This window comes from Gobius niger (assembly GCF_951799975.1).
Source record: "Gobius niger genome assembly, chromosome: 2".
NCBI lineage: Eukaryota > Metazoa > Chordata > Actinopteri > Gobiiformes > Gobiidae > Gobius > Gobius niger.
The window spans coordinates 24928361-24955522 of NC_136853.1; the positions used below are offsets into that span (position 1 = coordinate 24928361).

The window sequence follows — 27162 nt, forward strand, 5'->3', positions numbered from 1 at the left end:
CTTTTAAAACTTTGTAGTTCCAAGTCCTAATGACTTAATTCACACCTGAGTTTCAGTCTGAATGGCCCTACTCTCAGCTGATCACTGCTAATTACCTGCCTATTGATCTGTCCTAGGCTGAGTTTCAGCCTCATGAGCATGACAGAGCCCTCCAGGTCAGGACACAGTTGACAGGTGGAATCTAAGTCTGCCATTCCTGACCATTCTCTCCAATGTAATGCTCTTTGCATTCCTCTTCTTTGCATCAAATAGAATAAACCACATTGTTTTGTTTGTGGCTCGGGGTTTTGTCTTTAGGATGAACTAATTTTTGACTCAGTGTGTTCACTGGTTTGTGGTAAACTATGTAGTTGTCAAAAGATTCCCTGAAGTTTCTCTGAGACACCAGCTCCATATTCGGAAAGGCCCTTTCTTCTGGGTTCTGTCTGTCTGTCCTGTTCTTTAGGTCTTCTCGCCCTTTGTGCTTTAGTGAAAGACCAGTTAGGATAGCCACACCCTGAGAGGGCTCTCTGGACAAGTTGCTCCTCAAAGACAAAACCTTGAGCCACAAAGAAATGTGGTTTATACTATTCGATGCAAAGAAGAGGAATGCAAAAAGCATTGGAGCAACCAAACAACATCTACAGAAGAGGCTTTGTCAACCCCGAAGGAAAAGCACAAGCAGACCTCAGTCGGGTGTTCACCTCCACCTCAAAGCCACCAACCACTCCTTTGAGAACAGAGAGGTGAACATTTTAGCTAAAGAAAAACATTGAAAGAGGAGTCAAAGAAGCAATTTTTGTGAAGAAACAAAATCCCTCCATTCACCTTTCCCCGCTGTAAAGCCGCCTTCTGCACTCCAGGCCTGGAGAGCTCTGTCATGCTAATGAGGTTGAAACTCAGCCCAAGACAGATCAATAGGCAGGTAATTAGCAGTGATCAGCTGAGAGTAGGGCCGTTCAGAATGAAGAACTACAAAGTTGTTTACCCACAGGTGAGAGTAGCCGTTAATAGAGGGACTGAGCCAAGCTTAACTCCTCCCACTGGTCCATATCGAGTCTGCGGGCTGAGCTTAAACTTTAGTGTCGCTGACAAAGCTTTTTGGATGAGGCGAAAACGTTCTACATTTCAACTAGAGTAGCCTACAGAAGATGACTCAAGAACCTTCATTGAAGATGAACAACTCCTGTACGACTGAGAGCCTACCCAGACATACTATAATATTATAATTTCATCAAAAGCATTGTCTTCGAGCCCCTCTTCAAACATCTCCAGGCGAGAAACACAATAACTTTACTTCTAAAAGTGTACTTATGGCACATCCTTTTCTCATGTGCTCACTGTACATTTCTGCACAAAACCCTGAAATAAAATGTGGATCATGCACAACAAAAGTTAACAAAAGTTAATGTAGCAACATGAAATGGTAATAACTACAGTATATTTACTGTAAACTAGTGCAAAAATATCAATGAGGTTACAAAGTTGACAGCCTACAGTATTAAAGTATGCATTTAGTTTTGGTTTGGCTATTGGGAGTCAAAACACACTACTTAGCTTATAACATTTAGGTACATGATTGTAAACTCATTAAACAAAAGCCCCACAAACCTTACTCTACTCACATTGTTGTTAAATACATACATTGTGCAGGCTGATGGCATCTTCATTTGGACTTATAAAACAAGCAGGCAGCTGTCATCGACCGTTGGACATCCACTAAACTTCAAAAGTCAGCACTGTTTCTGTTCAAAGTGGCCTTTTGTTAGGCATTTGGTCTGAAATTAAAAGAGTAGCTGTATCTGTAATGGGGGGCTATACAGAAGACCCCACCTCAGTTATTTCCAAACTGTTGAGTAGAGACCATGTTTCTCCTCATTAATTTTGTCATGACAGTAAAAAGTCAGGAGATGTCTCCCAGCAGCAGCCCAAGTGAGAGACAAACTCCCACCACTGGGGTATCAGAGGTATTGCAAATATGAATGTAAAGGGATCGCTGCAGAGGACTGTTTGAGTATGCCCTGTTATTGTCCATCTCAACATTAAGGCCTCCAGGACACACATTTGAACTGGTTAAAATTATAAAGTATCAACATACAATTGGAAGGTGGTGTATTTGTTAATAAATGTATTGATTTTAAAGTCTATTTTTTAGTTTGCTTTAAGAATACTTGTACTGTTAGCCGAAGTAAGATATTAACAAGGACATATAGTACTATGTCAAGCATACACATACCTGTACCTGTAAACATTGTGTATTTGCCTACAGAAGCTGAAGAAGGAGGCCATGCAGCCAAATTTAATGATTCCACTTATAAATGCATAATAATGGGGTTTGTTAAAAATCTATAGGGGGGTGGGACTAAATAATGTCACACTTCAACCCACTCCATTTCGACAAATGCATTATTATAATTTTTAAGTTGTTCGAAATAAACTAAACTATATGTTTATGTTAATTTGTAGGAAAAGTGCTCTTTAGTCAATAGCAATCACTTTCAATCTTTTTGAGCTTGTTCTGTGGTTTAAAGGTCCATGGAGGGCCTTTTCAACAAATACAAAGAAAGAAAACCAATTTCTCAGGACAAAAAACATGTACATTGGTTTCTGGTGAATTTGGCCTGAAAACACTGCACTGCATGTGGCTCTGCTGATGTTCTGGCTTAATGGAAGCAGCTGTATGAATAATGTGTAACTGCGTTAAAATGATGTTCTTGTTATACAAGATCAATTTAAGGCTTACAATATATAGTAATTGATCCGTTAAAGATGCAGTTCTTAAAAGTCATGCTACGTCACTGTCTTGATTTCACAAAATCCACTCCCTCTAATTCACTGTCACTGCCGAGTCTATAGCTCATCTCTTCTTCTTCTCTCTTCTGAAAAGAGAAAACCACTCGCTTTCCCGTCCAGAGATCATAGTGGAAGAGGATTTGCTCTTCATAGTTCAGCTTGGTCCTTACTTGGGACCCAGTAAACCTACACTCCCCTCCTTTGTACTGCCACTGCGGCCCCAGCAGCCTGCTGCTATGCTCATGCTCCTCTGAGTGGCTGCTGGGACACTTCGCTCTCTCTCTACCTCACACTGGCTCAGAGTCCTCTCTGTGCGGCCCGGTGGACAGGGCGAGCCTGGCCCTGTCCCACCAGGCTGTGAGGAAATGGTGCGGAATATGTGGTTTCTCTTGCGCAGGAAGTCCCCTCCAGCTGCATTCAAGCCAAAACTGCTTTTGCGGAGGACCATCCGTGTACTGGCAGTCTTGGCAGGCCGAGACCTCTGATTGTACTGCAGCTGGGACAGGTGAGAGGCGTACCCGTCAGAAACAAACTGCAAGAGAAGCAGGTACATTTATTTAACAACAGATATTAGCATGACCTTTACTTGCATCAAGGCTCTACCTGACACTGGTGCTGCATTTTCTTTGTTGGTCGACCCACGATGTAAATATGAGATGGCGGGACCCCGATAGATGAGTAAACTGAAATGTCCTTGGTGGAGCCATATGCTGCAAAGATTCTCATGTGGGCCTAGTAAAAAAAGAAAATGTCACTAATTCCGAACAAGATTACATAAATAAAACTAAATATCTAGACTGGATTTTGTAAAGTCAAGTTCAAAAGGCTCAAAATAAGGTTTTGTTGTTGTTGATAATTCCACCACCCAGTGTGGATCCTTTTAGGGAACAGAGTCAAGTGATCTTTACCCCCAAGGTTGTTTAAGGACGTTTAGGCGTCGCTCTTTACACATGAAGTTTTACTATATTAAAATATATAGCGCAAATATGGTAATTTTTACTTTACTTTTGTAACAAAATGCTTTCTTAAACGTTTGCAAATAAAAGTTTCATACAAGTAAAAAGACCATATTTACATTATATATATTATTTTATTATAATAAATCTTCATCTGTACTGGGCGACTGGGGACGTGGAATTAAAAATAATCTGTTTTGCAAATTTTTTATTACAAAATGTGTCTCTAAAAGTCTGTGCTCTTTACCTCACTAATAAGACATTTCAGAAAGTTGGCTTTGTGCCGAAGAGGGTCATGAACCAGTCCATCACAAAAAGAGACAATTCCATGAGGAAAATTATGTTGAGAAAGCCAGGCTACAACTCGCTGCTTCTGCATGTCAGGACGTCCTGTGACATACACTATGAGATACCCCAAATCCTGCCAGTACCTACAAAACAGGAGATAGGACATCATACAGGAACTACTACCCACACACCCAGTGAGTTACAAAAACATGTGCCAGTGAAAGAGGATTTTACACTTTAAAGCAACAATAATGAATAAATAATAATATGGATTTTTACAAAAAATAAAAAGGTAAAATAGATAAGTCTTAAAAACATAAACTTCTGTGTCTATGATTTTTCAATACATCCATTGAAACTCCATTAAACAACACAAAACTCCTGATTAGCAGGTAATAATACAGATGAATACACATGTAGTGGCCTCATGTTGGCAAGTTTTGACACAAACACTCACCTCACCACATCCACTGCACCAGCCCGAACCTTTGGATCACTACCCATAATAGAAACACTGGCAGCAAATGAGCCATCAATGCTGAACACAACAAACTCAGTTCCCTGTGGGATGATGGTCAGATAGCTATCTGCAAATGTGTGGTCACCCCTGTCACAAAAGCAAAAAAGATGAAGGGTGATGACACACATCAAACTATCATTATGACACGTAAACACACTCACCTCACGACCATTTTAACAGGATACACGCCAATGCCAAGCCTCTTCGATTCAGGTATGACATAAGAGACACGTCCACTGCTGTTGGTGAGCTCAGTGTCGAAATACACCCATTCTCCAGACGGAGGCTGGGTCATGATGTGAATGTCGACCTACGAAATGATATGAGCTCAAATGTGACAGTGTGTTTGCTGCAAACCCCAAGTGACACGAACCACCATTATAACTTCTATATTTGGGACACACAGCTGAGCTACCTTCTCTCCTGTAAGGGTGACCATGTCCAGAGGGCCATACATAAAACGTCCAGTCACCATCTGGGGCCCATCCTCTGTGTATACAGCATCACTGACTCTGTGATTGGCTGTAACATTCTGTTAAATATAGATACAGAAAATTATTCAGGTTTACAACAATTGAGAAAAAGTATTACCTAAGAAACATTACCCGTACCCTAATTTTAACATGAGTTCTTTTGCGAAGCCACTTCTCACGGGGTTTTGATGGAGCAAATTCAGACACCTCTTTTCCATCAAGTTCCAAAATACCGGAATTCTCATGTCTCATTATCTAAAAGGAATCAGCAATAGCATCATGGTTTAATAAGGAAATAAAATGCTCAAGTATGAACATTGAAATATAATAATTTCCTTCTCAGTGTTCACCTGTCTTAACAGAAAGGACACAACGTCTGTTGACTCCCAGTAAGAGGCATGAAAGAGATGTGGCAGGGCCACGGTGGGAAATGCTGTCAGAGCATCAGGGCAGTACAGGGCATAGTCCATTCTTTTACTGCCCCACCAGCGAGACGCAACTGCAGCAGTCCAAGCAAAAGAACACACAAGAGGAACAAAGTTACAACAATAATTACAGTTTAATCGATGAATCTAAATGGGATATAAAACACTCGAGAAATCTGAGAATAAAGACCACACTTAGTTAAGAGCTCACAGGGCATAGCTCAGATTTTGGGAGAACCACATTGAAGGTTGTTATTGTTTTTTTCATTTGACAAGAATAGTGATTTTCAAAAAACAATGAGCCATGCACTTGTATTGAGGGCCTAAAGACTGCCTCAGAAACAACAGACAACTACATCAGGGCAGGTAAGACACGAGAATGAGGAGAAGAACTAATTTCTAACAGATACTACAGCTCCCAGGGTACCTTGCTCTATGCTCTCCCGTACACCTGCTGATGGGGGGGTGGAGCTGGTGTCTGTCAAGTCACAGGGGACTTCATTGGAGTCAGGCTCTGTGCTCTTGACTTTAGGGAAAAACTGACACATTTTCTTGCGCAACCGAGGTGACGGGGTGTGCATAATCTTATTGTAGGGCAGAGCCAGGTGAGTGAGCAGACAGAGCCTTTTAGGCTGGCTCACCTCAACTGTGCTTGCTCAAGTAGGCAAATGAGAACATCAACATGTAAATGTACCATCACACACCACATGCTTTAATCAGACAGGGGTCAACTTACTTGTGGCAATGTTGGATGCAGTGTATGAATCAGCTAAGCCTGACACCTGACTAGCAATGCTGGCTTCGCTGGCTCTACGGGTGCAGCGCAGGTGTGGCAAGCCTGGTGATGTGGAAGATGAGCACTGGCCATCAGAGTAGGAGGGAGAATGAAGCAAGTCCGCTAAAAAGAACAAACATAACTGTCAGTTGTGCTTTATAAAATAAAAGACAATTTTGTAAGAATTTAAAAACCACGTTTGTTTTTTGTTACAAAATAACATGTTTTTTATTGTGTTATCATGCATATAATATTTATGTTATCATAATATTTATAATATTACTTACAGTCTGACTGCGGTTGTGTGACCTGCCAGTTGAGCACAGGCACTGGAATAGAGGTTTCAGTGATGGTCCCGTCCTGGAGACGGTTTAGGCCTGCAGGGCCTGAATCCATCAGGAGCTTTGGGTTACTCTGCACAGTTTCAGCTGCAATGACAAGGAATAATGAAACTCCAGGTTACAATAAGACAAATTACTCCTGAGAATTTTTTTCTTTTTTGTGGCATTCTCACCAAGGAGTGCTGAGAGACCGTCCCCCAGTGGAAAGCGTTGGTACCGAGGGACGTTAAATGGTGGAAGGAGGTAAAAGCGCTTATCCAGGAGGGGCTCCAGTCGTGAGGCAGATGGATCAGCAGGATGAAACAGGTTATACACCTGTTGACAGGCGGGACGCAGGGCTGACACTAGACAAGTGACATTCAAATAATATTTAATAAAAAAGAAAAATAATGCAGCTCGGACCTAATAATGGCTGACACTTGTATTGCACTTTACAAGCCTGAGGCACAAAACGCTACACTGTGTCCTTTTTTCAGTCACTCCACACTCAGTGGTGGTAAATGACTACTGTAGCCACAGGTAGACTGACCGAAGTGAGGCGGCCCCTCTGACCAACACCAACCACTCACACACCAGATTTACAGGCCAGTGGGTGAAGGACACAATGACAAACTCACAGATATTCCAGATTGTTTACTATTGTTACCGCTAACTTCCTGGTTATCGGACGACCGGCTCAACCATTTGAGCTCAGACATAACAGTAGAGATACAGTAGCTAGAGAGGAGTACCCATGGTGTGGACCATTGAGTTTACAGTGTGTGTGATGCAGTCACTTTGGGTAAACGCTCCAGTGACACAACGTTTGTAGACTCTTCTTGTTTATAAATTAAGTGCAGTAACATGACTGTAAACATTTGGCACAGATGTTTAAAAGAACAGCACTAATCTTGTGACGCTGCACTGTCCCAAAGAACAACGATCACTTTGTTTCTGGCTATTTCTTTTCCATAATCCATAAACTTGAAGTTGAATTTTGAGCTGATACTCAATCCCTAAACCATGACAGAATAAATCATTACATTAAAGTACTCAATATTCCTGTGCTCTCATCATAGTGTCAAACAAGCATAATATTAATCAATATTCGATATAAAAGCATCCTTACCATCTAATGAGGGCACCACAGTCTTTCTCAGTGCTAGCACCAGTCCCAGAGGCGAGCCAAACAGGAAGAAGTCCGTCACTTCAAAGTCAAACTTCCCCAAAGAGCCTCCCTCCAACATGGTGCTGTTGCTGGATCGCCGTGATCCCGGCTCTCCGTGGAGAACATTAGAGTGAAGGCTGCGCACACACAAATACACACACACACACTTAGAACCAGAAGACCACCAGTTATATAAGCGGGACGTACCTGGACAGAAAAGCCTGGTGATGTTTGATGGTGTCCAGCTCATACGTGGACGAGTCACTGCGTTTGCGAGGAAGCGGTTTCTTGGGATCATCTTGCCCTGAGGTTCGAGGAATGTCAATGTTGCTTCTGCTAAGGTGACGACTTCCTTCTAGGGTTGGTGAGGGCGGAGAGATGCTGTTTATGATAATACCTGGAGACAAGAGGTCCGTATCCTGAAAGACAAAAAATCTATGAAAAAATATGTAAACGTTTATTTAATTGAGATAGATTGCGTTACCTGTACACTGATGGCGCTGCCTCGTCTGCTGCTGTTCTGGCTTTCTGAGACAACAATAGAGCTACTACACAGAGCATCAAAGCCCAAGATCCCTCCAACACAATCCCCAATGACACATACCTGCAAAGGACAGTGGATAAGCATGCATGGAAAAGACATTAAGCATTCTTACAATGAGCAAACGTAGGTTCTCTACTGACTTGTCCAGTAAAAGGAGCTCCTTCTAAAGACTTGATGAAGTCACTATACACTTGGTTGGATCGCAGGATGACTGTTGCTACAGCGTCTTGATACTGCGGGGCCGAGGTCGCCAACAGTGGCAGAGCAGCCAGTGGTATGTGGTCCTGACTGCTGGATAGACAGGATTCATCATAGCTGTAGGGACTCAGACTGGCAAGCAAACACAATCATTTAACAATAAAACATAGTGATATCGAGATGGGGAGTAACTGCAAAAAAACATGTACTTACTTTGAGACTAATGAGAAAGCCTCCACACAAACAGCAGGACACGGAACAGTCCGAATAGCAACACGGCCCAGAGCTGTGGGGTAATGGACCCTCATGACGGTGTCGAAAGCCCCACTTAAAGTGTTCACGTCTCCCTGTTTACTGTTCTGATCCCCTGGAAATTGACCAAAAAATATTTCTCGATATGTTTCAAATTGCAATAAAAAAAATAATAAAAAAAAGATAAGATAAGTAAGCTTTTACCAGAGCCAATATCCAGAATGTTTCCCCCATGAAGGACCAAAATAAGAACATGAATCTTGGAAGCCTGGCGACCCTGCTGAGATGAACAGTCCTTGGAGGCACAAAAAAATAAACATTTAAATCTCTCCAATGTAATATTTGCTTGTCTTATGATTTTGATTAAAACATTTTTTTTAAATAAAGTATACCTCTATGTATGTCTCTTCATTACTTAGGACAGAATATTCTCCTCCTGAATCCCGATACAAGGTTTCTATAGGAACAAGATAAAAGTATATTACAGAGCTTCATTATGAGATCAACTTAGGTGCACCTACACCTACAAATGTGCAGTTTACTGATTACTGAAGTTTGTAGCTATAATAAAATGTTCATGTCTCCCTTTAGCATCAGCAGTATACGGCTTCAGCTACCTTTCTTGGTATTTACATCACACATGTCTTTATGACATTCTTAACAGTACACAGCGTCATCATCAAATCCAAGAAACATTTTTAGATACAAATGGATACAAACAAGCAATTATTAAGTACGAAATATGAATTTGCTATATTATATTCTGGCCCAGCAGTGTGTAAGGACCCATTGGTACTGCAACGTAGAGCGCACTGTCCCGACTCCCAAGGTGCCACTTATTTCACAAAAGTGAATGGGAGTCAATGGCCAACTGTCTTTTCTTTCTTTTCTTTTTTGTCTTAACCTCTTTGACCAAGAATTTGACCCTCTGAACATAATAAAGAACTCAAAATGTTTTGCCCAAAATTCAATTCAAATTCACTTATTGACCCTTCACCCCTGGACACCACAAATGTGAAAAAGTGACATTTTCACAGTTGTAGTTAACAGATAGTAGAGTTTAGCCCACACACTTTTTACATATGACAAAGCAGCTGTATGAGCCTTGACTTTCCACCACAGTGGTCTCTAGGACACTTCAGGACCAATTGTTTTGTAGGTTTTCTCGCGAGAGGGTCCATTAGCGTCCTAGAGACCACCGTGAATGAAAGTAAACCGCTCATACAGCCGACAAGGTCAAATATGAACAAATATCAACATTCTTTTCCAAATAAAAAGTTGCATAATGCACCTTTAAGCTCCAGTCCATGTTCATGTCACCTGATAAATAAGCTTCTTCCAGACATTGTCTCAGTAATCATTACGTGAGTTTGGTGGCCTGTAACAGCACCCAAGGAGTATAGGCGTTGATTCTGAATAGATTCACTAGTGTCCATCATCTTATTTTCTTGACGAAATATAATGTATGCCCTGATTACTACTTTGTTGTCCTCAAATGTTGAGTCCAAGTTAGTGTCAAAAACTGTAGTTTAATTATGTTCTCTACTTCACAGCTTAAATGCTAATATGTATTAGCATTTTACTTGAAAAGGCTGATTCTGCAACTCTTTATGTTACTGTTTAGTTTAGATTGTTTTATCTTTTGAAAAATCAATCATGCCTGCTTACGTGTATTTGTCTAAACCTTTGAGTTAATAACCATTACATTGGATTCATCCTTTTGTTTAAACCTCACCTTACAATTTGTGGTCCAAGTTCCTGGCATTTTATTTTGTTGCTTGACAATCTGGCTTAGGTACTGTAAAAGTAATCACCAAATGCAAGCCGATATCCTTATTTTTCAGTTAGTCCATTGTCAAATGTTATTGTGCAATCAACAAAAAATGGAGCCTTGCATATATTAACAATAATAAGACCTAGAGTAACCTCAACGCCGTTATTAAAAAATGCTGACCTTGTGATTCATCCACTTCTATTGTCTCAATTTTATCCATCAGGTCATTGGAGCTCCACTTGGTGATCTGCTTGGCAAACATGTCTTCATTATCAGAAAAGTCCTCTAGAAAGTAAAAAAAGAAAATAAGGTACAAAATGGGGTGATGATATAACAAAGTGCTATACACTTTAAGCTGAATAAACTTTCACCATGTGCGTCAAAAAACTCGTCATCTGTGCTGTCCTCTGAGTCACGAGCAATGCTTTGCATCCTCCATTCAGATAAACTTTGGTTGGATGGACTTCCTTTAGAGTAAACAGAAAAATAATGAAATAATTCATAATGTCATTCAAATTCATGGACAAGGATAGACATGTATAATATTATATTTATAATATCATCCAGCAATAAACAAAAGTGGTTTAACACAAACCTCCTCTTTTGGATGAGCGGTTGGAGGACCTGGAAGACGTTGACCACTGTTTGGTGAGTTCCCCTCTTGTTTCTAGTGAGTCCACAAGTTTAGTCGATCCTCCCTCGTCATCAGCAGGTCCCAAAGTCTCTGCAGCCTTTTCCTGGTCCTGACTCACAGAGGAGCCATTCGTCTCTATTCCCCCTTCCTCACTCAGACTGTATTGACCCATCTTTTTAGCTAAAGCCAGTTGCGTCTCAAGTTCCAACTGTCTGATGTCCTCTATGGTCAGCCCATACCACTCATCCTGCCAGCACCAGGCCTGTCTGTGGGCTCGGACCATCACCCTACGGAGGCCTGTGGGACAAAAATGGTTTTAATGAAAGAGATACGGACTCAAAAGTAAGCTTTCTTGTCAACCTCACCACATGTTGAACATATAGAGAATATTAAAAAAACCATTACTCTACAACCCTTGGTGTGTGACATATTTGTTCAGTGCTCGGATGTGCAGAATCATAAATGAGTTTATTGCCGTTGTCAGTGAAGTGTGGTTGAATGCCTGCTCACATAAAGTGTGCCTGTGCAGAGGGGGTGGCTCAGTTGTTTGTGGTCAGGGATGATGAGAGCAGACTCTGAGACCTTTTCCTTGTTTTGTGCACATTTTAGGAACCAAGTAAGAAATAAAGTGTTGCTGTTGCATGTAACAAGTTCATTTCTCCATTGCGAGATAAATAAAGGCTGATCTTATCTTTAGTCCTTTGTAATGAAGATAAATCAGTTTGTGTTCAATGTGAGTTAGATGCTTTATGCTGAACTGTGTGACTAATTAACGACCGGAGTGCGATAATTAACTATGGCCCTCTTTAGGCCCTCTTTCTGTTTCATATTTGTATTTAGCAATAGATCATCTTTACATGTATGTCGTGCATTTAGTATAGTTAAAATGTTGTGCTACAATATACAGCGCTTTGCAGCCCAGCCATATCAGACACTTCTATGGTGGATATTAAAACATTATTGCAACGCAGAATCTGACATTAATTTTTCTGTATCTGGTCAATCTGGTTTTCGGATTTATGGATTCAGCTCATCAAAATTGTCCTAAATCACCTAACAAATCTTAGACCCAAGTTTGTTGAAAACCAGTGTTTATTAAATAAGTGTATCGGTTTTATGATTAACAATAGAGAAATATCAACAGTAAATAAACCTACCAACGTCATGTATAAAGCGTTCGATTTTGGACTGCATGCCCCAGTATCTGAACTCCACTTTGCAGAGCTTGTAGGCACACATGACGGGGCACTGGCTGGGGTTTTGGTTGATCTCTAGAATCCAGTCCTCAGACAGCGGCCCTCGTTTTGTCTTGTCTGACTGATACAGCCGAGGGTCCTCTTCCACTAAATACTCATGAGGGGCAATGTAGTCCTTTACAATGTCTATGGGATCTGATCAAAACAAAACAAATATTTGTTAGTGTACACATTTATAAAACTGAAAGTATATCAGTGTCTCTCAAATCATGTAGTGTCAAACGTTCGACTGCTGTTTTTTGGTGATATCACAGCTTACCGATAGTCCTTAGTCTTTTCTCAGCACAAGACAGGTTGAAAACGTCCCCTTGATTTCCTGTGTCAGGTTTGTAATACGTTTCTATGTCTATGGAAAATTTCTCCACAAAAGGACATGTGTATCTGAAATCGAGACAAACAGGTGTTTTAGGTCGTCATGGAGTCAGAGGTAACGTGATTCACTGAACTACATAGAATGGATAAATACAATATTCATATTTTATGGCAATGATCCATCAACCCTTTTAAGTATTAGACTGTTTTGTGTCAAAAACTAATATAGAGCTGCACCTGCAGTAGATTTATAAGTGATTAAGGTTGAAGTGAACTTTATCCTTCGATGCCTCTGGGGTGACCCATAAGGAGCATTACCTTTTACTGCTTGTACTATTGCCTGCACAAGCAGTAAAAGATTATTCTAAACAAAGAAATGGAAGAAACTCTTTGATCCCTAATCGGAAGAGCACCTGGGTGAAACTTTTTTATTGTTGATAATAGACTCGGGAAGTAAAAGATCATGTAATGCTGAATAATCCTCAGCAAAATGAGAGTTGATCAGAAAACAGCAATGACAAAAAAATCTTGTACAGAATGGTTGAAATTAAAGTAACAGGAGACGAAGTGACTACACACCGTGTACGTGTGTATGGGTAGGCGTTCCAGGACTCTTCCTCCACTCGAAGGGCAGCCTGTGGCAGGATGGCACAGAACCAGGAGGGGATGTGTTTGCCGATGTGATAGACCTTGTGTGTGTACTGACCCGAACCGCCAGGCCCATCCTTATAAGGCTTGTTTTCAAGGATTTCCACCCCACTGCCCTCACCACAGCTCTCCTCTCGGCTTTTTTTCTGCAGACATGACAAGACATGAACATGTGACAGATTAAGTATTACAATAAACCAGGAGAAAGTGAATTTGCTTGGTGACAAGCTGATTTTTATAACAGCTTGTAACTGTCAAATGTTTTAAGAAATATTTTAGATTATACTCTGAAATTAATATTATTGTAGGGCTGGGCAATTAATACAATTTTAATCTAATTGTGATTTTAATAAAGGTCGATCACAATAATCGCGTGGTGCGTTTTAATCGAGGAGAATTGGCCGGTCGTGACGCATTCAGGAAAAAAATATGGACAGCACAAAATATGGACAGTGCAACCTGTCAGGGCAATCCCAGGGCAACACTTGGCCCAAACAAACAGGAAGCACAGGACGGCACATGCGGCAGCCAGAGCAGAGGACCTGGTGATTTACGTGTAAAATGTCACAGCATCTGTTTACATGCTCGTCCAGGAAAGACCACATTTATTGTTTTTTTCCTTTTAAACAAAAAAATCTAATCGAGATCAATCAATACGGGAAAATAATTGTGATTTTTTTTTTTTTCAAAAATCATCCTGCCCTATCTTATTGATTGAGTCGCTGCGTGTCATGACAGGGTTGGATCTCGTCTTAGTTCACAGCTGTCATTCATTTTCTAATGTAGAACATCTGGTATTTTATCCATGCATGTAATTGATAGCTTAGAAGAATGTACATGATGTTTTTAGCTGTATTTATATTTTAGTAAATCGATGCAACTCGTCAGTAAAAGACAGGTCTCAGCTTAAATAACTTTTAGATGCATGTGTTTTCCATACACTGGCAGTATTTAACACAATCATGCTGTTCCAAGGTGAACAAAACGAGCCTGAATATTGAATGTATTTCTTTGTTTATTTGGTTGGGGTGGTCATGTTGGATTGTAGCCATGGGCTAATATACATTGGTTGTAACACACTCACTCATCCTGACCCAGATGGAACCTTATAATTGACTCTAAACCATGGCACCCAAAGGAAACCTACACAGAAAAGGAAAGAACATTCAACACAGGAAGGCCCCAATGGCCCGGGGATCGAACCAGGGACCTTCCTGCAGTGAGGCAAGAGAGCCACATAATGTGAGGCCTATGAAGACTGAAAGGCACTCTTAAGTCACAACATTTGACAACCTTGAATTAGCTTTTTTAAACACATATATTACATTTAATTTTGAAGCTAATTCACCATGTAGCAAAGGCAATGTATTGATTTTCACTTTCAGCACGGTATTCATTTTTCTTCTTTTTTTTTCTTTTGACAACAGATGGTAACTTAACAAATCCTTTAAGAGCCCTCTCTCTCTTGGCTCGGGATTTATGGCTCTTTACATGGAGCCGAGTCTTTGGAATCTGGTCATTTCAAAAAGCTGTAAATAAAGTCCTTATCTGAGACCTGATCATTTAGAGACACATATTCTAATAAAAAAATCATAAAAAGATCATGATTATTCCCATCGAAAAACGTGTATGACGGTCCACATAAAGTTTTAGGCCATAATTACTGACGGCTATAATAGTTGGATCGGCACATGGCGATAGTATTTCTGTGTGTTTACTATTTTAATAAGGTCTAGAGAAATGAGTTTGGTATTATTATTATTATTAATACTGGTAAACACTTTGGGATGCGCCTGTGGCTACACATGCAGACCTGATTATTGGTTACTGTGTAAACTGATATACATGATCTGACATTGATATAATCACATTTCTTTCTTTATGCATAAACTAACCAGGAAATAAAGAAAAAAGGCCAAACTATTGTAAGAAAGACAAAGATATCAGAGAAAGATTAAAGGGGCTAGATACAAGTTGGCCATTTTATACTCACTTCTGCCACCTCAGGTCGTACATGTAACTGCACCTTCTATATTAAGCTAAGTAAAAACTTTTTGAGTGACAGTGCAGGATTTTAGAGGCAGTTGCGGTGAACAGGTCTGAGCTCATTCTACACATTAGGACATTAAACTCTGTATAGTCCCTTTAAAAGTATCTTTAATACAGTAAGTGCTCAAAATCAGTGTTCAAAACTGAGGCTAAATTTCACGACAATTGCAATTAATAAAGTTTATTAACATATGACACTAAACTCCCCTACACCTTTCATAGCACATATACATACGTGCATGCATGTACATCTGGGAGCTATTTTGGAAGATCTGGCGTGTGTTGGATTTGTGATTTATGTTTTCAAATGAAGATTCAGTTCTCAGTGCACATTTTCAACACATCCAGGAGCATAAAACTTTGACAGAAAGACTGAAATATGAATAACATGTGTCTGAAGTTGTGCACTGCAGCTTATGGAGACATGATATTTTGTTGTTTGTAAAGAATAAAAACTCATAAAAACTCCTACTCTTTGATTTGCAGCCCACCGATACAACGCTGAGAGCCCAGAGTGAATGATTTGACAGTGTATCCTGTTCGCTGAGGGGTGATTGAAAAGCGGTTTTACTCCTCTGATTGTAATGCACTGGAGGTCAAAGCACAGAGACGTGTTGAATACAAATCAGTATGATCATTACAAGCAGCAAGAGAGGGATGCTCTGGGTCAAGAGTGAGCGCTTAGATTGAACACAGAGCCCCTCTCATCAAGACTTTAGGGACTTGATATCTGTAATGAAGGTCATAGGAGGCAAAAAGCAAGAAAATTGCAGTAATCAAGCAGGTAATGTAATTTGGGTGAGGAGTTAAGGGCTTTAAATTGCCCTCTACAAGTCTGAGATGTTTTTTCTCAAAGCCCACAGCAATGAAGAAGGTGTGTACCGTCTATTGCATCTAATGTCGTGAGGTTCACCTTCTGCCATGATCCTAGGAAATAATTTTGCAAGAAACTAATTAAATCTGGGTAAAGGTTAACATAAGGTCTGTCTCACAGGAACAGAGGCGTTTTTTTTCTGTCAGCGATATCTTTGCACAGAAGATGCTGTGCCTGCTGCTGAGGAGAGCACTTACGTGTGTGGAGTCAATAAAGTAAAACACACAGACAAATCAATAAAAGTGACCACTCTGATTTCCCCTTTGTCATCTGTCTGTTCTGACCTAATAGTTCACTTAAAAAAAAAAAAAAGTATGGTGTAAGAAGACCGCATTCAGACACTGTCATCTCATCTGTAACACTCTTGGCTCTTGTGATGAACTTAGGATTTAAACTTTTTGCTTCGATACTGTCGGATTTAATTTTAACGCTTTGAGCTTGTTTTGTGTTCAAATATATTATTCACACTGACCACGGCAGCTAAGCAGAGCATTTATCCTAATCTAGCTGCCTCAAGCAGTATTCCTACAATATGTCTTATCTATAAGTATGTCTTATGAGGCCACATGCTCGCTAAAGTCTTAAGTACAGTGGAGGGAGGATGGCAGGATGGCAGGATGTCAGGCCCACCACAGGTCAAGGAAGAATAGACACAGGGCGAGCTGGCGGCTGGGATTAGAGCTGGATCGCCCAACACAGAAGAGAGACGGAATGCCGTAAGCCCAGATAAGATCTGGATATCCCAACACAGGGCAAAATGGTAAATGGTCATGAAGTGTCTTGCCCAAGGACACAACGACAGCGTGCACCAGCAGGATTAGATCTGCCGATCCTCCGAACACAAGACGACCCGCTCTACTCTCTGCAAAACTGACGTTAGCGCAGCCCAGCAGGGCACGGAGGGGAACAAAGTGAGGGGAAGGTTCCCTGTTACAGATGGCACTAGGAATGGAGCTTCAGCTGACTGGTTAAAAACACATTTATGTGACTTTGAGCTGTCAAAAGTTTGGCAACCTCCCACATTTTAGGGCATAAAAGACTAGGAAAAAGAGGTTCGAAAGCTTTTTGTCTTGTCTTGTTTTTTCTCGCTTATATTTTCAGTCTTTGCTATTTTTGTAACACTCTTTCTGGAAAATGCTTTATTTCTTGTTATCCGTGAACTTTCAATAAATGCAGCTTCTTCTGCAAAACAGTGATTTTTGCCTCAAGTGGTTTGTTTTACATTTTAGTCTATTTTTGAAATGAGTTCAGCGATGAAGAAGAATTTGACGACAACTCAGACGATGAAGTGGCTGAAAGACACGACATTACTTTTCCTGAGACCTGTGGTTATTGTGGCCACTACAGTGACACAGTTTATCATAGACACATGGGGCTAAACATAAGTAGAGAGCTACTGCTGATCCTGACCATGAGAACGCTGTGGTCCTTGTATAAACCAACTCCTGATCCAGGTCAGTTCAAATCACAAAAACTCAACAGGGAAATAAACGTTTCTTGTTAATTTGAATGTATTTTCACCTTTAACATATTTTCTGCTCATGCCTAACACTTAAACAGTTTGGTGCTCTGGGATCAAATATAACGCAGCACTCTGTAGTTTTCTGTAAATTTTTTAAAATCCCTGTATTCAGATACGGACAATAGGTCTAAAATAACACCAACGTGTTTTGACATCTGCATGTCTTCAGGGCAGTTTTCACGTTGGACACTTAGGTGTCCATGGAAAAGTACAATAAACAATACCCACATACTGAAGTGTAGCTTATGATGATGGATAAGCTTACTGTTATTGTCACTGTTATTTGTTATTGCAGTGTTCATACAGTTTGGTTGTACTCCAACGTCTTGACAAACATGACAAATGTATGTATAGAAAGGATCACTTCAGTTCATGAGTATTGTTGTTATTGTACTTTTCCACGGACGAGTGATGTGTCCACGTGATTCCTCTAGTATTTAGTACCTGTGGGGCTCATTCACCAAATGGTCCTGATGAAGGCACGCTGGTGTGGAAACATGTTATTTTAGACCTATTGTCATTGTCTGAATAAATATTTTTCTATTATAGAATGCCTTTGATTTCTTTGACTGCCTTTACAAGTTCAACATCACCCTTCTGCTGTCTGATCTGTTTGCTTTCTTCCTGGAAGAGCATAATGTGTATGTGAACTGGCACTCAATGTTTAGTTTGATGCTACCTCCCAGTACACATTTAAATGATCGATATTCCCACTTAGTTATTTTAATTTGCTGATTGCAATGAGGGCGAGAAGATCAGAAGAAAAAGGCAGTGCCGAACCTGGCAAAGAGAGCTTCCTGTTGGATTTGGATTAAGAGGGATGAGATGAGCTGGCAGAGAGTAAGTAGTAGCTGTCCACCATTGCTGACCCGCCAACAGGAGAGTGTTATGGTTGTGGATCGATTTTATTATAATACATCCATGATGGAAACACATTTAGAAAAGAAGACAAAGTTATATTTTCAAACATTGCCAACACGGTCTTGTAAATATGTGAAAGAACAGTGGGAGGAAAATGTATGTGAACGCTTTGGAATTCCTCACATTTCTGCCTTGGTTGTAAAATGTGGTCTGATCTTCATCCAAATCATAAGAATGAATAAACAGTGTGTGCATAAAACTAAAACCACCATTGAACCATTCTACTTTACAAACCTGTTGCAGTTCAGCGAGACTCCTGGGTTCGCTTACTTTCTCCTCCCTGTCCTGTTAATGTTTATATGTTGTGGTCAATAAAAATGTACACTGTACTCATTCTTATGATTTTGATTAAGATCAGACCACAATTTAGGCAGAAATGTGAGAAATGCCAAAGCTTTCACGGACATTTTCCTACCTCTGTAATTACGATTACAGAAGTCATCAAGGAGCTCGCAGCAGTTCATTTATGTTGAAGGTTTGTATGGCTGACTCCTCAAGACCTTGTTCTTCGAGGGCGTCTCTCGCCCTGAATAATTTATGTGACACCACAAGGTTAGCCTCTACTTGCACTCCTCAAAACTACAGCCCTACAGAAGCATCACGTAGACTATGAAGCATCTCTTTATGTTTTTGAATGCATAAACAAACGAAGTCTGTTTATGTCCCGCTTACTGAAAGCTACAAAGGTTACATACTGTATGCTTGACTCAGGGTTCTAAAATACGCTGAGTTCATGTTTTATACGTTACAATGATATACATATATGGAAAACATACACAACAAAATATAGCTGAATAGCCCTGATTCAGCTAAAAATATTTAGGGTCTTTAATGTCTAACTTTTAAAGTGTGTGAGGATCTGACAGCTTAATGATTCGTCTGAACTTCCTGCCATGCATATGCACTTCAGCTCTTACCGGGGAGCCACAGAGCATTAGTAAAAGTAGTTTTGCTTCATAATCTTTTTTGATAGTGGAATGACTTACTACATTTATCAACAGAATAAAAAGTACATCATGGTACTTTATCAACCACTTGCACTATGATGTAAACCTGCACTGCTATAACATTGTTGTTTATCGTCTGTTTACCTAATTATTTGCTGTTTATACTTTTGTCCCCACAAAGTCCTTGGTAGTCATTGTACATAAGATACCACTATTTTACTATTTAATAGTTTTTTGTTTGTTTTCTGACGTTTTCTGCCTATTTGCACAACCTGAGTGTTTCTAAGAGCTCTATGTGACAAGTAAAATTCTCCATTGTGAAATTAATAAAGGCTTATCTTATCTTATCTTATCTTATGCGTAGATATACTTGCCAAATGCGATAATTCTCAACAGAAACCTTAAGCAATGAAACTGCTGAATTAGACATTAGAATAAACAACAGCAATATTTTCCATTAGTGAAAGTGCGTGGGGACAACATTTATGAAATGGACCATAATCCACATGGCATATGGAGCACCAGCTGGTTCACTGAACAACACAAGATCACTGACCCTTTCTCTGGTCTTTTTGTTCTGCTACAAAAGACACCAATGACACTAAACTCCAGACCTACCAGCAACCGCATGAGCCACAAACCAAAATAACACAGTGCTTTCACTCAAATGACGCTTTCCAAGCATGAGGTTTTGGAAGAAGCCACCTACCTGTATCATGTAGAGCTGTGCGATGCGGTATTCCTCCACGCTCATGGGCATGGGGATACGGTACTCCTTTATCAACATGGTTTGTCCGTGTCCTTGTCCACACAGGGAGGCGTACAAGAGCCGTGCCTCAAAGTTCAAGTCACAACCCAGCTAACATGTTCAAGAAGATGGACAGGACTCATTGGTATCCACACCTATAAAAGAGGAGAGTGGTTTGGAGAGGTTAATGACCAGTATGAATCACGGCGGAAGTTGTTGTTTCAAGGATTAACCCCTCCCTTTTTGACCCATGTCCAAGACAACACTTGCTGTGTGTGTCTGCCCGGCCCCCTATACAGTTCTATTACCAGGTAATCCACTGGACTCGCTCAAATCCTCAGCCAACCTAAATCCCAGCACTGCAGCCTGCACACTTAAGATTAATTATGGTTCACTGTCGCCTTGTGAATGAAATGATCTTACATTCAACAGCAAGACAAATTTGTGTGAAATTTTGAGAGCATTACATATGGCTAATAGCCTGGCTAACACCAGACTAAAATCACAAGTGATATTTAGTCTGGGGACCACCAATTCATTTTCTCGTAGGAGAGGTGTGGTTTACGATCGTCCATAGTCGGCGATACGAAAAAGAAAAAAAAAAGTCTCATGCGTCTGCACGTAGCCACAGCCAATCGTATCATCGTATGAGATGACGTATGGCGTACCCGCTGTAAACTTTTGAGCTAAATTATTTAGAACAAGGTCTAAAGCTTGATCAAAAAATACCATCGTGTCTGCTGCTGTCATGTTGGATCCGTAAATAAACTTTTTTTTTATTATCCGTAAATAAACTACAAGCTTCCATATATCGAATAGCGCGTCATCGTCTTGCTGTCCCTCCTCGTTCTGTGATTGGTTCCCAAATCCACCGGAGATTTCGGCCATGGTCCCCAGGCTGTTGTGCAGTTCGAAATAATTCGAGCGCACACAGCAGCCTGGTGTTAGCCAGGTTATATGGCTAAGAGGAAAAACACAAATAATAGTACAGAAATACACAAATGAAATGTATAATAAAACAAAAGCAAAGCAAAACAAAACAAAACGGGAGGTGGCAGGTGGGTGGGTCATTTATTCCCCAATCACACATTTGCTTGCTTGAACTGATTGAAAATGCTCCAGAAACGGATCCCATATCATCTACGATCAAATTTGATTTTTTCCAATTGGACATGTTTCATTATATGTGGACTCAGATGTGTAACATTTCTTCAATTTATTTTGGATCAATAGTTGTCCAGAATCATCCCTAATTTCAGCTTGAGAAGGTGGACAGTTTCAAGTACCTGGGTGTTCACCTCAACAATAAACTGGACTGGTCCCACAACACCAACTCCCTGTACAAGAAGGGCCAAAGTCGCCTCCACCTTCTGAGGAGACTGAGGTCCTTCGGAGTGATCAGGCCTCTGCTCAGGACTTTTTATTACTCTGTGGTAGCCTCTGCTCTCCACTACGCTGCCGTGTGCTGGGCCCCGGGCAGCACAGAGCGGGACAAGAACAGACTAAACAAGCTGGTCAGGAGGGCCAGCTCCGTCCTGGGCTGCCCCCTGGACTCTGTGGAGGAGGTGAGGGACAGGAGGGTGTTAGCCAAGCTCACCTCCATCATGGACAACACCTCCCACCCACTGCACGGGACTGTAGAAGAGCTGTGCAGCTCTCTCAGTGGCAGACTGAGACACCCTCAGTGCAGGACGGAGCACTACCACAAAGCCTTCATCCCCACTGCTGTCAGACTGTACAATAAGACTGTGAAGTAACGCCGACTGTAACAAGTGAATTTCTCCTTTGTGAGATCAATAAAGGTTTATCTTATCTTATCTCTTATCTTATCTATAGTTCTTGTTGCGAGTTAAGTTCCGTTTGAAGAGACAACTTTTTTATTATAGAGGTCAAGGGTGAGAGAAACGGCATATTGCTCGTCTATGTTAGAGATTTCATTCATAATCCCAAATTCTTTCTCTTTGCGATTTTTATTATTGAAGCAATGAATTCACACAAGTACCAGGTGTTTCCCAAAGAATACACCTGGTTACATCTGGTTCTTTCTTGGTAGTTCAGTAAAAATCTATGTGTTTTTTAATTTCTTTTCTTTTTATTAAAGAAAAAAATCCTTTTTGATCAGATAGCAGATGGAAGTTTCCAGTTCCTTGTAGTTTTATGTCCCATTGCAACACAAAAACTGAACAAAAAACTATTGCCAAGGCCAGCTATTACCTAAAACTATCAAAATGTATTAGAAGAAGAGAGAAGAGAAATGCAGTCACTTGCAGTCTGGCCTTCATCTGGCAACTCTTATGTCTCTGATGATTAGATCTACATTTGTTTGGGGGCAGTTTTCTTCAACTGCTGTAGCTCAACCGTGATGTTCAACTTCGCAGGATAGTAAAGACTGTACAGGACCTTCCCAGAACGCAGCTTGGCTTTAACTATGTCCTCGAGAGCCGGAGTAAAAAAGCTGGTCATTTTCTCTGGACAACTTTAGGATCTTTTCCTTGTCAGTGTAGTAATGCAGACGGGCAAGAAATGTTCGGGGACGCTCATCTGGTTTAGGCTTTGGACCAATGGTCCTATGTGCCTGGTCAATGATGACGGGGGAGCAAAAATGTTCTATACCCAGTATTTGCATCAAAAGATGTGTCACAAAGCGAGTAGGGTTGCTCGTTTTGGCATCTTCTTCGATCCCTACAATCCTAATGTTCGATCTTCTGTTTTCCAGATCCATGCACTTTTCCCAAACCTTTCTGTACTGTTTTGACAGTGTTTTGTTTGATTTTTCAGTGTTGCGACTCTGTCACTAACATCAGTGAGTGACCTTTCCAGCTCCTGCTGCATGTTCACCGACTCTTCGTGGTCTCCATCTGCACAGTCAGCTTTTCTTTAGCATCCTGCCGGGAGCAACCAGAGCTGTACCTCACGCACGGCTCCAATCTTCACCTCGAGCCAATTCTGCCAAAAACTATTTCAGCTCCTCCCCTAAGGCCCATAACAGAATCTTACACAGTGTTAATTTTGACAACATATTTTAATTTAGTTTTAGTCTTTTGGTGAAAACGTAATTTAATTTTAGTTGAGATTTAGTCAAAAAAAAAATCTCTTCAATTTTAGTCTAGTTTCAGTCGCCTAAAATTGCATGTCAATACAGTCGACTAAATTGAAGACAAATTTAATCGACTTGCGTTTATAATATTTATTATTAATTATTAGGGCGGCATGGGAGCGCAGCGGTGAGTGCTCGTGCTTCACAATTAGAAGATCCCACCTGGACGGAGCCTTTCTGTGTGGTGTTTGTTCTTTCCGTGTCCGCGTAGGTTTTCTCCGGGTACTCCGGTTTCCCCGACCTAAAACATGTACAATGTTCCTCTTCATGTCTCTGTCGAGTGCGGACGTGTCTTCTGCGTCTGCCTCATCAATGTGCTTTGCCTTAACTTAACCGGATTGTGATTTTGCATATCTTCTCTTGTAATGCATAAATAAAGTTGCCTTGCCCTACAATAGGTAAATAATCCAGCCAGGTGATACTGACCATTAGCCTGGCTCCACATCTTGAAATGGGTCCCCGGGAGCTGCACTGCGGTCACCCACTGCTCCTTACGGGTCGCCCCAACGGCATCGAAGGATGGGTCAAATGCAGAGGACAAATTTCCCTACGGGGACAATAAAGTATACCTTAAAGGGACTATACAGAGTTTTATAATGTAAAAACTAAGTATTTTCCTCCCCCTACATGTTCCAGCCATGTCCTAATGTGTAGAATGAGCCCAGACCTGTTCACCACAACTGCCTCTAAAATCCTGCACTGTCACTCAAAAAGTTCTTACTTCGGGTCATGCAAGAGCTTAACATAGAAGCTGCAGTTACACGTATGACCTGAGGTGGCAGTAGTGAGCATATAATGGCCAACTTGCATCTAGCCTCTTTAAGTAAATTTGCTTTTGTTATGCGCATTTATTATGTAAATTTTAGACAGTTCAGCTTTTGTATGCAGAGTAGAGGTTAACTATCTTTAGAAGAAGCGATCTCATAATAAGAAAAGGGAAGCATGATTAAAAGCCGGTAAAAGTTAGAGAAGAAGTTAAGAAGAAGTTAAGTAAATCAAGAAGTAACAAGAAGACACTTGAGGCTACTTCCCCTCTCGGTACTCAGCCAACAAGTCTGTATTAAGTAAGTATTACGTATTAAGTATTAAGTACTAAGTACTGTCTTGTCTGTGTTTTACACTTTCACGGTGTCTTCATGAATCTGTGCCAACATAAATTCATCAGTTGAGAAAGGCATTTGTGTCTGTTAGTACCAGGAATTATTGAATATGTCAGATACAGAACTTGAAGCATATGCATGCTACAACCTTGAGAAAAATAGTTACAAATAGTTAATAGCACAAAGAAAAGCTAAATAATCATCAATTATTAAAAATTGATATGACATTTTTATGAGAAAATAGGAGCGCAAAAATACAAGGTTTTGCATGAATCTGCCAGAGCTGTACAGATGAACACATAATTAACAGAGAGGCATTGTAGAGAAAGGGTGTCATATTCCCAGTGAGTGTACTGTTTTTCAGTACATTCATATTGCATGGCCATCAGCAACACAAGCCACATGGTTTTAGTTCAGCTCTATAAACTCAGCACTTAGACTGGAAACAACACACATCCGCCTGCTACTGTATGTTTGGACTTGTTTGAGCAACATGTAGCCTACTTGGGGTGGGCCATTGGTCAAAAGAACCAAAAAACAAACTAAAGAAAACTGATTGTGATTATAGGTTTAGCATGACTTAATACCAAGAAACGCAACATTACCTTCAAGAGGAGACATATCAAGGAAAACACTTTCTTTCCCCCCAATTTTCAGGTTTTGGGCCAGCTCTCTTAACATAAAAGCCAATAAATTGTTAAATCTTCACAATAAGGCCAACAAATTCTTTGGTTGTTCCCAGACAATAGTAACTCGGTGAAAAGAACTGTTCTGTACAGAGGAGCAAACGCCTGGAACTTGCTTTCTTTTATCATTAGAAACACTAAAAGCAAACCACACTTCAAGCTGAAAGTAAAAAGTCAATTGGCTCAGAACATGTGAGCAATAGTCACCGTGTCCCATATGTGCTCTATGGTTGTATGATTATATGAAATGTGTAACATTCATGTATTCCATTTGAACTGTTCTGTAATTATATATTGTGTCAGGACCCCGGGAAGTAGCAACCACTTGTGGGAGCCAATGGGGATCCTAATAAAGAATAAATGAATAGAATAGAATAAGGCCAGTGCTTTAACATCTAACGCGTCGAATCACGTTAAGTTCCAGTCCATAACACACAGCCCTGGTCAATCTAACATTGTTGATCAGTCTTGTATCCGTGTGAATGTTTCAGGTAATGAAAAAGTACACCTTCTAAATTCTGACATCCTCATTGTAGGTTATGGTCAACCACAAGCAAGAGCTACAAGTTATAATGCTACGATGTGATGTCTCAGGCAAAACATAAATATACCCAATATCAGGAAGATGCAGTCAGCAGTATCTTTGTAAGGCTTCCTTCAACGTCACAGTCAAAGGTATAATTAGTCTGAATAATTAATCCACTCATATTTTAGACTAAACAATATTTTAGACTAAACATTATTTTATGATGAGAAAAACCTGTAGGCTGCATCATCAATTATACAAGAATGGTCTAGACTGGCCAGCCAGACGACGAGCTTTTTCTATTCAGGCTATAAATGTCGATTAATAATTCATTATAGTAGCCAAAAGTAAGGATTACAGCAAATACAGTACATACAGTATAAGCCAGTGCTTTCCAGTATATATCCATAAAGTAGTTTTGTGTGACAATTGTTTAAGTAATCACAAGGATTTCCACTGTTCCTGAACCACACAACGGTGCCAATCGTGTGCAAACCACCTGCAGATCCCATCAGCTCTACCTCCTTTTGTAATGTCACTTTTTTTTGGACAGCTCGCAGCATAGAAGATGCTCATTTCCTTGCTCTTTATGTTCACACAATTGCATTTACCCAAAAGATGCTTTGTGGCATGTCTGACAGTAAACAATGTGTTTACCTGATAAATGACAACCACCCAATCCATGCAGCAGGCTCAGAAGCCGTCAATGCAGATCCTTCTCCCGGATTTCATGCACCCTTCCACGCCATCCTTGTTTATCTTCGTTGCAATCCGCAAAAAAAGAAAAGAAAAGACAAGAAAACCTTCCTGGCCTCTCTGAAAAGGGCCAGTGCCATGCCGCTCTCAGTCCCCTCCGTATAATAGGAGAAGATATTGATTCAACCCCCTTGGCTTTACCTCGCTTCCACCAGCACAGTCACCGCTTTCCTTTTTTTCTCTCCTTGCTCAATATCTCCTCCTCCTCTGCACTAAGGAGGCTCTGTTACCATGGTGACGGATGAGGCCACCGCCTGATTTGTGGGGTTTGTTGTGATGCAGCAAGTTACTGGTGCAGCCCACTGGACCGATTGTATTCTCTGTTTTTCTCCGTTCCTTCCAGTAGGTGATTTTTCATGAACAGGAAGCAGTCACTATGAAGAATGTAGTGAATTAGACTTAAACTAGAATATGACCCGAGATGCCAGTCCACATGCAGGCGACGGCATGAAACACACTTCTCTGAGCCACTGGGGCCCGATCACCTGCTTCCATGATTATGCATCTCAGGTGTCGTGACCAGTCTTTCCTTTGGTCTGGTGTGTATTGCTTACCGACTTCGGCCACCACTATTATTTTACAGGGTTGGAGTGAACACTGATGAAATATGTCACAACATAT

General features: G+C 40.6%; 1 protein-coding gene across 5 annotated transcripts in view; it reads right to left on the reverse strand.

The window, feature by feature from the left end:
* Positions 1-727: 727 nt before the first annotated feature.
* LOC306959732 (membrane-associated phosphatidylinositol transfer protein 2-like) overlaps positions 728-27162 on the reverse strand; it is a 31808-nt gene continuing 5373 nt past the window's right edge. The window contains exons 1-28 of one of the 5 annotated variants that reach the window (XM_079551921.1): positions 26443-26868; positions 23900-24020; positions 20338-20531; positions 13247-13461; positions 12615-12736; positions 12257-12490; positions 11061-11396; positions 10837-10932; positions 10646-10750; positions 9084-9148; positions 8896-8986; positions 8653-8806; positions 8382-8571; positions 8182-8301; positions 7905-8116; positions 7659-7834; positions 6724-6894; positions 6497-6637; positions 6171-6332; positions 5862-6089; positions 5360-5508; positions 5148-5264; positions 4952-5068; positions 4698-4846; positions 4474-4623; positions 3976-4159; positions 3376-3504; positions 728-3304 (exon numbers count right to left, since the gene is read on the reverse strand). In XM_079551921.1, coding sequence (XP_079408047.1) covers positions 2939-3304; positions 3376-3504; positions 3976-4159; positions 4474-4623; positions 4698-4846; positions 4952-5068; positions 5148-5264; positions 5360-5508; positions 5862-6089; positions 6171-6332; positions 6497-6637; positions 6724-6894; positions 7659-7834; positions 7905-8116; positions 8182-8301; positions 8382-8571; positions 8653-8806; positions 8896-8986; positions 9084-9148; positions 10646-10750; positions 10837-10932; positions 11061-11396; positions 12257-12490; positions 12615-12736; positions 13247-13461; positions 20338-20415 — 4257 coding nt within the window. In that variant the 5' untranslated portion in view covers positions 20416-20531; positions 23900-24020; positions 26443-26868 and the 3' untranslated portion in view covers positions 728-2938. Of the gene's footprint in view, positions 3305-3375; positions 3505-3975; positions 4160-4473; positions 4624-4697; positions 4847-4951; positions 5069-5147; positions 5265-5359; positions 5509-5861; positions 6090-6170; positions 6333-6496; positions 6638-6723; positions 6895-7658; positions 7835-7904; positions 8117-8181; positions 8302-8381; positions 8572-8652; positions 8807-8895; positions 8987-9083; positions 9149-10645; positions 10751-10836; positions 10933-11060; positions 11397-12256; positions 12491-12614; positions 12737-13246; positions 13462-20337; positions 20532-23899; positions 24021-26442; positions 26869-27162 lie in introns of those variants that run through there. The other 4 variants (XM_079551918.1, XM_079551917.1, XM_079551920.1 and 1 more) reach the window with 4 other exon arrangements.